The sequence below is a fragment of the Convolutriloba macropyga genome, chromosome 10, assembly GCF_964194025.1.
Source record: "Convolutriloba macropyga chromosome 10, txConMacr16.3, whole genome shotgun sequence".
NCBI lineage: Eukaryota > Metazoa > Xenacoelomorpha > Acoela > Convolutidae > Convolutriloba > Convolutriloba macropyga.
The window spans coordinates 57,975,410-57,985,851 of record NC_134477.1 but is presented as its reverse complement, the minus strand read 5'-3'; the positions used below and the strand labels follow the sequence as shown (position 1 = coordinate 57,985,851).

Genomic DNA, 10,442 nt, shown 5'->3' with positions numbered 1-10,442 from the left:
CTAACCATTCGACTTGAAAAACAAGACTTCTGAATTGAAATTTAGAAACTTGACTCTCGAATCCCCCCACCTCACCTACCGTCCCAATATGTCTCCCACGAGATGCCCATAAATCCTATAAATCCGATTCCAATTTTCGCTGTGATTTATCCCAAATATGTTTTTCCTTGTTTTGCACTTTCAGTTTGGGGGATTTTAAAAATTATTGGTTAACACTCGAAAACAAAATTATAGTTATTTTCCCTAAGTTTCGGGTGATGTCTCTCAGTTAAAAAAAAGTGATACCGTTTGGTGAGAATTTCCCGCTCTTCTTAAGTGTGTCTGCTCTTGTGAAAAACAAAGAGATATATAAAAAATTGATTAGAAATTAAAATTATTGCGACACAATTGTAAAAGTTGTGAAACACATTATTGCTAAATCTAGTTAAAATTGCATCGGAGTTCTATGAATAATTCGTTCAATCCAGTTTTTAAGAGGGTGAATTCGGGCAAAATAGCTCCCGTCGTTACAAATTTTATCCTCAGTGGACGGATTTGCTTTTGAGTAGCTGGCGACTCCGTATAGACAATCCGGTTCAAAAGATCCACATTGAAAGCGGAATAGTGGATTTCCGTCATCCATCAGGCAAATGTTTCCACTATTGAAAAGTGGCCTTGTACAAACTACGTTGCTGGGGCATGGCACTACATTAAAAGGTCCCAACCTGTCGATCATCGATTCGCTGAAGAACATCTCTTTCAAAGCCGGGGGAATTTTGGTTTCGGAGGTTCCCTCGCTCGTTCGCTCGTTTTGGGTGGAACCCATACCGCAAGAACCAAGCAGGTACTGCATTTCGTAGCTCTCAGGTATCTGGTCCGGGCAAATTCGGAGCCCGTTTTCGGGCGCTCGTTTTATTGACATGTCTGTTTTCAAAATTGCGATGTCATGCGACGCGAAAATGTCGGAAGCGTTGAATCTAAATAAACAAAAACAAAAATCTAAATAAACAAAAACAAACAATATTTAAAAACCTGAATGACTTTTGTTCAAACTGTTTACCGAATCCAAGTTTTGTTTCAATAAGGTAGTTTTTGGAAGTTTCTAGAATAATGCGCTGGTTGACCTCCAACATTTGTTCACATTTGGCAAACAGGAAGCAGTGAACAAACAAACCTTGTCTAATTTGTTCAATCCTGTTTTGGTTAGAATTTGAACTAGACAAAAATTCACCTTCAAAGAAATAATTTTAATTTAATTGACCAGCTGGGATTTTTTTCCGCTTGTGCCCCCCAAATCAGAGATAAACTGTATATTTTTGGACCTTTTTCGGTTTGTGTCAGCGCAACAAAGCCCCGCCCCCAGTACAAGTTCGCTCTGCACCCAAAAATACAGAGCACGTGTGTCATTGGGTAGTAAATATTTATGTAAAAATGGGGAGGGAGCTGCAATAGGGGGGGGGGGGTAAAATTTTGTTTTAATTTATTGAAAGGCATATGTGAATGATATTTACCCTGGGGCAAGGTGTATTCGTCTAATCGTGTAGTGCTTCTTGAGAGAGTGAGCCAGTGAAAAGTCACCCACTTCAAGTAAAAGATGCTCAGCTGAAACAAAAAAAAGTTTTTTTTATTATATTTGCATGAAATATTACGCTTATTTGGTTATAGTTTTGAAAATATCAACAACGGCCGCCATAATTATTATCATTTTCTGATACACGTTCTGATTTACTTCCGATAAGCTATAACAAGGTATAGATTTTCGCTAAAATTGTTCCCATAAGCTATAAGAAAGTATAGATTTTCCTTAAAGTTGCAAAAAATATATTTTAATATGGTGTTGCGAAAATCCTGTCTAATTTTGAATCCCGTTTTGAAAAACTTGCAAGTCTTTCGTGTATAGTGGAGCATGTATGGGTAACTTAGTTTTTTTTACCGACTTATAGTTTCTTTTCATCACTGCTTTTAATCTGATATCTAATTAAAATATTTATTTTTTCTTCCAGAAAAAAAATTTCCTTCCAGTTTCAATTAGGATATAATTCAAGTAGCGGCAATTGATCACCCAAGTAAGATGAACACCCCAGAAAAACAACATTTTTAAATTTTATTTGCATGAACCATTACGATTATTAACTTGGTTATAGTTTCGAAAATATCAACATACCCAAGTCATACCCAAGTAACAAGAACAATGGTGCCAGGTTCAGTTAAAATCAAAACTCTTACTTTCAATATCGGTTTTATCAAAAAAAAGTTTGAAATATTTTGGATAGCAGACAACTTACGTTTCAAAAAATGCACACAATGGGCCGCTGTGATTACATATCGTTCATCAATAATTGTAGCCCCGCAAAATCCCGGTATAATCGTATACTTCAATCGGGCATAGAACAGTCTTTGGGGTGTGTCGATTCCATTTATTATCATTGATGACGTTTCCGATTTGAAAAGCGATTCCAAATCTTCACTTTCATCATTTTGTGGTTTGAACAGATCTTCAAATTCGTGTTTCTCTTCGCTTGAAAATTCGTGAGAAAATTTTTGTGAAGGAATTGCTTCCAAAAGCAACAAAATTTGAACAAAAATGGCAAAATTTTGCAAAAACATCCTTTTGTTCGTTATATTTTGTATCTAAACACGACTTGTTTGAAAATTGACAGGTAGAATAAATGACAATTACTAGATACAAATTGCATATTTATTTGATTGCTCCTATTTTGTTCAGGTTTTGTTCACAGTTGTAAATAATGATCTTATGAGGCAATGTTGATCTGGTTCGTACTTTTCCTTAACATTTATAAAGTAATCAGACATTTTATAAGTCGGGTTTTGGTTATAATAGTTAACGCGACTTGATATTGTTCGAGTTCTTTGACCGAAAGCGAAATTGACCGAAAAAATTGGTCTCATTTGAAACCATATTTGGTGTAGAATTCGGTTGATCAAATTTGGTCATAAATTGTTTATTTCTCCAACGTGAACAGAAAGTTAGGTATATTGACTAATTTCAAGAATTGCGGGCGAAATCTTTGATATTAATTGTTTATCTAGGAATTGGTTTTCTTTGCAAAAGTTTGCAAAAGTTGCTCGTGACTTAAATTTTTCTTGTTTTTCGTCTAGACAAACCCGATTAATAACCAATAACATAACTCAATTTTTCCAAAAGTTAACAATTTTATGATTGATTAATGGTTGTTTACAGTTCGCCAATCAGAAATTAGTTTCAAAGTTTTGTTTGAGACACGCCAGTTTAAAGATCTTGAGTTAAATGTTAAAAACTGATCAAAATATGCAATAAGGTTACGATCTTCAAAATTACGCCTAATTGTCTGAGAAACAAATGCGCGCCCTTTATCTTAAATTTCCTGGGTTTGGTTGGGGGCATTTATAAGATTAATTACTGCAAACAATTTGTGGAAAAACAAATTTGCTGTTGTTTCGGTTTTTACAGGGTAATGAATTTTTGCCATTTAGCGACCTGACTTTATAGAGCAAAGTTTTGCAAAGTTCTGAAAAATTAAGTGCAAATGTTAAGGATTTATAAAATCATGCAGCAAATCGGTGTTACAGTTCCGCTTTCTGTCACTGTTGTTCATATGCAGTTAGAACTCATATATAAAAACGTAGTCGTGAAAAAAGTGTCATTTTCGAGTGATTATTGTCAACCAAATGTACCATTTACTCAGTAATGAATATATTTTGGGCTTGACAGGTACCAAAATCCGCCGTACTAAAACGATGACCATTTTGTCATTTTTTTTCTCCGGGGGTGGGGGGGGGGGGGGGGGGGGTTTCATGACGACAAATTTTTTATATAGGAACATTATTAATGTTTCAATAAAGCCTTGAATGTAAGAAGTCACATTCTAGAATGTCTTTGCCGTAAGCAGGTCTATCGGTAAAATCTTTATAATCCTTTTGAGAGCTATAATGACAAAAAAAAGCAAGGGATTGCTGTTTCCAAATATTTCAAAGATAAAATAAACTCATTTTTTGAAACCTAGTTTTTTAAAACCTATTTGTGCTTTAATTCGATAATTAAAGCACTTCATTCGATAATTTGCCGACAATTATGAACACCACATTGACAAAGACTCTTGGCGGAATAAATTTATCCCAAAAATGATATTATTCAGTATCATGGCGCAAAATTAGAGTGATAAAAGAGTGTGGACAACAGTAATTTCCGTCAAAACTTAAAAATTCAAGTAGTGGTTAAAAGGTGCTCTCCAAGCGCATTTCAATTTTTTGAGCTATTTTTACATAGTAAAAACACCTCAAAAAATTTTCATGCACTTGTTCGAGCACCTTCCACCCATTACTCTATATATCTACTACTTGCTTATACCCCCATTTTGTTCACTACTCTATATATTAGCTTGTTTTATCCACTACTACATATTACCTTTATATTCACTCAAAATCTATCATTTCTTGTCTCACTTAGTGCAAACCACTAGTGTCGAGTTAAGCTGGTAATTATCTGTTATCAGACGGATAGTTTGGGTTCTATCCCCACTGACTCCAGTGAGCGTCCCCAGATACTAGTATGAAACTAGTGAGACCGTGTAAAAAGCACGTAAAACCAACTTGCGAAAATTGGTGTAACCACTTCGTGGATAACTTGAATAACAAACCAGCTTAACTCTTTTAAAAATTTTAAATTTTGCTATATTTATATAATATTAAGATCCTTGTTTTTATTTACTACTTGGGCAAGTCATAATTAAGCTAAAACCCAAAGTAATAGCAAAATTTAATAATTTATTTAAAAAAATAAAGCAAATTTCAAAATAAGAGCGAAATCCCTCTTTTAAGAGCGAATCACTCTTTAAGAGCGAAATCGCCCCTATCGGAGTGATGCCCCTGTACAAAATCACTATTTATCGCGCTTAAAGAGTGATTTCCCTCTTTTCTAAATAAATTTTAAAACTATCTAAATTTTTTAATGAATTTTTTTTTATTTTAAATTATCTATACTCTTCAATAAATTTATATTTTCCTTTACTTTTTCTATATTTATCCCATTATTAATAAGAAATGAGACAAAACTATAATATTTACTTGAACAAATTTCTTCATTTTGTGTAATAATAGGATTGGTGTAACCACTTCGTGGATTGGGGGTCAGATCGGTGTAAGGACCTTCGGTCTTGGTTCCCTAACTGCTTCGCAGATTTCTAGTAAATCCTTTAGGTATATCCACATCTGGATGTTGTCTTTTTACATGAGCATTCATTCCATCATATCTCACAATAGAAGGGCAATATAGACAACTAACTTTTGTAGAAGTACATTTTCTACATGTATACATGCTTTTTATCAAAATCTGTTAATGGTTTTACATAATTACATCTTTTACAACATCTAGTTACAACTTCAGGATTAGGGCTAGGATCAATGCTAGGATCGATGTAACCGCTTCGCGGAATAGGGCTAGAGCTAAAGCTAGAGCTAATATTAGGGCTAGAGCTAGGATTAGGGCTAGAGCTAAGATTAGAGCTAGAGTCAATACTAGGACTATATCCAGATTCATCTTTAAAAGAACAATCAGTTTTTATGCAATTACCGCTTAATGTTTTATCACCACACACACATTTACCAATTTTATTTTCATGGTATATTGAATAATGAAAAGCTAGATTAAAGGGAGCTCCACATTTATGATTATTTTCTAAACATTTTATAACCATTTATCATGGGGTAAAATCTGGGAAGCAGTTACACTGATCATATTTAGCCAAGATTTCAATTATATCTTTAGTATGTTCTTTAGACGTGACACACTCAGCTAAATATTTCTTTCCCGTCATATTGAGCATATTAGTTTTATATCTTCTATCTAAAATCACTTCAAGGTCTAATTCTTTTATATCTCTAATAAAATTTATAATCTCATCTCTCAATTCTTCATTATTTTTATATAGATTACTTAAATATTTTCCCCCCTTTCTATTTAAAATCCCATCCTCTTCATTTATATATTCTTCTTGTATTGTATTTCGTGGATTGGGCTTTACCCATGTTTCACTATTGGCAAAGCTACTTCGTAGATCATTATCCAACTCTTCTCCATATCCAACGTTGACCAATGTACTTACTCTACTCAACATTGTGCTTTCTCCCATTGCTACACTCCCAGCTTTTCTTGATATCATATTGGGATAAATATAACTAAATAGTTAAACCTGAGCTTATAATTCCACCAATAGTTGAGAAATATTTTATACCCTTTCCTATAATCATTTCTTGTGTAAGAACATCATTCTGTATTTTAATATTATTTTATTTAAGAAGTTTATTCAAATAGAATATATAGTTATCATGATTAATAACATTTCTATCTGTAGCATTAATCATGAGTGGTTTCATATATGCTATAAATTTATTTATATCTTCTCTTTCTAATTCATTTTTTAAACTAAGAGCTTTTAAATCAAGGAAACCAACTCTTGAGTCATATATCATAGTTCTATTCTTATCAATAATAATAAAAGTATTCTCTTTCTTGTTATATTCAATCATACAATAACGAAGTTCATCTGACATTCCGTCTGTACAATTATAATAGTTACTATTTAATTCACTAATTATTTTATTGAAGTTATGTTCACATTTATATATTTCATTAAATTTTTTAAATAGAATGGGTTTATGGTTTATGACACATTACACTCATTTGAATATTATAATGTCTTCCTTCTGTGAAATAATAAGCTATATCCTTATTTAACTTATCACCCATCTCATTAAATACTATTACGCTATCTTTGAATTTAGACTTATTTTTTGATGTGATCACATTTATATCACATTTATTAAATCCAATATAATACTCACCTCAGGATCTATCCAATCTCTATCATCTTTACATACTATGATTAAATTTTCAGCTTGGTCTTGGTCTTGATCATGGTCCAAGTATAACTTTAAATACCGTCTAATAAAATATGTTTTGCCTGTTCCAGTTCCACCTTAAACAATAGTATGTAATAATGACTTTTCATATTCAAATCTAAATAGACTCCTGTTCATAAATCCACCAAAGGTTCTTCTAGTTTTGTATATTTACTCGGTATCGAATTATAAAATATAAAGCAAATTGCAATTATGATAATAAAAATAAAAAGTATACCTCTTTTTTCCATTTTTAGATAAAAATTTTTATATAAAAAAATGCTTATCCTAATTTTGAGGAATTCAATAATAAATTTAATATTGATAATAATGCTATGAGTGATATCAGAATAAAAGATATAGGTAAAGATATAAGTCTAACACCAATTGAAATTGTAATAAGAGTTGAGAATCCAGATAATATTAATGACAATAACTTCAACATTATTGTAAATCTACATCCAACTGATGGTACACATTGGGTTTTAGTTATAAGAAGAGAAGATGGTCCAACATATTACTTTGATAGTTTTGGTGTAGAAACCCCACCATTATTCCTAGAAGAATATGTTGATCTAGGCTCTAATGAGAGAATACAACAATATGATAATCTTATTGTGGGGCTTATTGTTTAAATATGGTCTATCTTATTGATAGAGGCTTTAGAATTAAAAATGCTTTGAATATTCTATTTAATCAAGTTAAATGTCCTGAAATATATAATGTGTGTTTTTGTTTGGGTTGTAGTGTTAATGATAATGCTAATGATAATGTTAATGATAAAGATAATGATAATTATAATGATCTACGAAGTAGCTTTGCTAATAACGACATTGAAAATGATAATGATCTGCGAAGTAGCTTTACTAATAATGATAATGATAATGATAATGATAATGTTAATGATAATGGTAATGATAATGATCTACGAAGTAGCTTTGCTAATCAGGGAACTTGCTCCGCAGATAATGTTATTGATAATGATAATGATAGAGATAATTATATATATATATATATATATATATATATATATATTTGGTGTAAAACATCAAAGGGTTAAACCTAAAAACAAAGAATATCCGCGAAGCGGTTTCACCGATCTTAGTAACAATATCTCTGTAAACATAAATGAAGATCTACAATCATGGCTAAATGATGATAATATAATTACAGAAGCTACACTCCCAGAGAACTTTAGATGCATAATATCTGGTCCTAGTGAATGCGGCAAGACATTCTTATTAGAAAAACTAATTCAGGCCAGTATATATTTTGATAAGCTATACATCATTGGACCTACTGGTGATCAATACAAAGATATAAATTGCAAGTCTGTCGAGTTTGTTAAAGATATAAAAGATTTACCATCTCCCTATAAACTACCCAAAGATTTGAAGAAACTAATGATATTCGATAATGTTAGAGCCAAAGAACCAGTTATTAATAAATATTTTTGTAGGGGTAGACATAATAATAGCAATATAATATATCTTAATCAAAATATATTCACAATAGATAGACAGAGTGTTAGAGAGAATTGTAATCTATTTTCTTTATTTGAAGAAGGAGGTAAAGTCCTAGTATCTATATATCAAGATTTCTTTAATAATGTTGAACTTAGTTATAACGATTTTGCTAATATATATAGTAAGGTATGGAACGAGCCGTATAATTATATTGTCACTGATATGACTAAAAATAAAAAACATTAACGGTAAACTAAGAATTAATTGGGATCGGAGAGCTTTGTAGATATTTATGTTTATTTATAATTTATAACTATACTAATCTGTGAATATGGTATAGTCATGCTTATAATTTTATATTTATTTAATTATAATTATATATGTTTAATTATAATTTATAACTATACTAATCTAAGAATATGTACATAACCTACAATAGAATTGTTTGAATCTAAATTGAGAGATATGTTTATACACTTTACAGTTTCTACATGTCAGATATTGATCAAGATTATTAAAATGTTCAAGTAAATGATCATGTTTATTTCTATATGTTATAACTCTATTACATACAAAACATCGATATGGTTTACTCTGACACCGCTTACAACTTTGAGCCCAGGACTTATTTTTACATTCATCACATTTAATACTAAACATTTTTTAAAGAAAAAATACTATTTCAAATCTGTTATGATTATAATAAAACAAAGCTTTTCCTAGCTGTTACACTAAATGGGGCTTCGCCAAGCTGACTACGTCAGATCAACGAAGTTGCTTACTACGTCAAATGCAAAGTAAAACTTAATACATCACCATTAAAGTCTATAGATCTTCCATGCTCATCTTTAATATGAAATTCAATATATTCTATTCTCTCTTTAGTTACATATTAATAAAAGATATTAGTTGGTATAATATTTATCAAGTAACCTGGTGGTTCTGTTAGAGTAAAAGTATATAGTATGTCTGTGTTATTCCCATTATCTTTAACACCAGATATCACATTACAATGGATGTTAATAGTACTAAAACCCATAATATCAACAATTTTCTGATATGTATGTTTACCTTGTTTATAAACTGTTTTTCTAAATCCTAGTAAGGAGGCTATTGAGTTTTCTACATCAAAACAAATTGCACCTTGTTTTATTTCCATTAAACATTTCGTTGTATTCTTATCGGGTTCTATTATAACATTACCATTAGTGTCTTCTTTTATTAATTCCGCTTTTTGAGTTAATTCATAAGCACCTGGTGTATATGCTTTGTTATGGGGCTTTGCCCATGTTTCACCATCACTATATAAGAAACGATTATTCCCTCTGTTCACATTAAACACCGAATTATAAACTGATAATCTAATTAAACCTAATTTTGTTGTTTTAATTACGGGTTAATTAAAGTTAAACTTTTGTGTTGGCTTTATCATTCTAAAGTTAAGTGTATGCTCTTCTTTAGTTTTAGTTAGAGTTTCATGTATGTTTTGTAGTTCATATAAAATTAAGTTGTCTGTCATTTTTTATCTTATAAAATTGGATTTTATTTTGGATACAACTTATGTTTATAATAATGATATACACAAAAGTAAAATTATAAAGTATAAACCAAAAAACTTAGCAACATTGAATACGGTTAATACAAACATCATTATCATACTCAATAGAGAAGAGAATCATTTAAATTTGCGTGATTCATATCTAGAGGTAGAATTTGTTGTATCAGATGATGCTGGTGGTGTATTTACTAATGATGCTAATATTAGATTAGTTAATTATGTTATGATGGCATTGCTTAGTTCAGTTGAACTTGAAACTAGTGGTGGTAGGACTATTGAATATATAGATCATTGCCATCCTAATCTATTGATGTATAAGTTATTAACTAGTACTGATTATGAATATGAGAGTGGTTGTGTTAGAAATCAAGGTAATAGAAATAGTCAACTTAAAGGTGACCATATTGCAGCAGAAAGAGGTCATACGTATATGATGACTAAGGTGAGTGATCTATTTGGTTTTGTAAATGATTTAGGAAAGATTACATATGGTTTAGGATTTAAACTAATATTAAAAAGAAATAATAATGATAAAGCTCTAT

General features: G+C 30.9%; 1 protein-coding gene across 1 annotated transcript; it reads right to left on the bottom strand.

Annotated features, from left to right (window-relative positions):
• Positions 1-342: 342 nt before the first annotated feature.
• LOC142348759 (chymotrypsin-like elastase family member 1) lies at positions 343-2,637 on the bottom strand. Its single transcript, XM_075400251.1, has 3 exons — positions 2,265-2,637; positions 1,491-1,581; positions 343-956 (listed from the first exon to the last, which is right to left on the bottom strand). Exons 1-3 carry the CDS (start codon positions 2,584-2,586, stop codon positions 425-427), a joined length of 945 nt encoding a protein of 314 aa, XP_075256366.1. The 5' UTR covers positions 2,587-2,637; the 3' UTR covers positions 343-424.
• Positions 2,638-10,442: the final 7,805 nt, after the last annotated feature.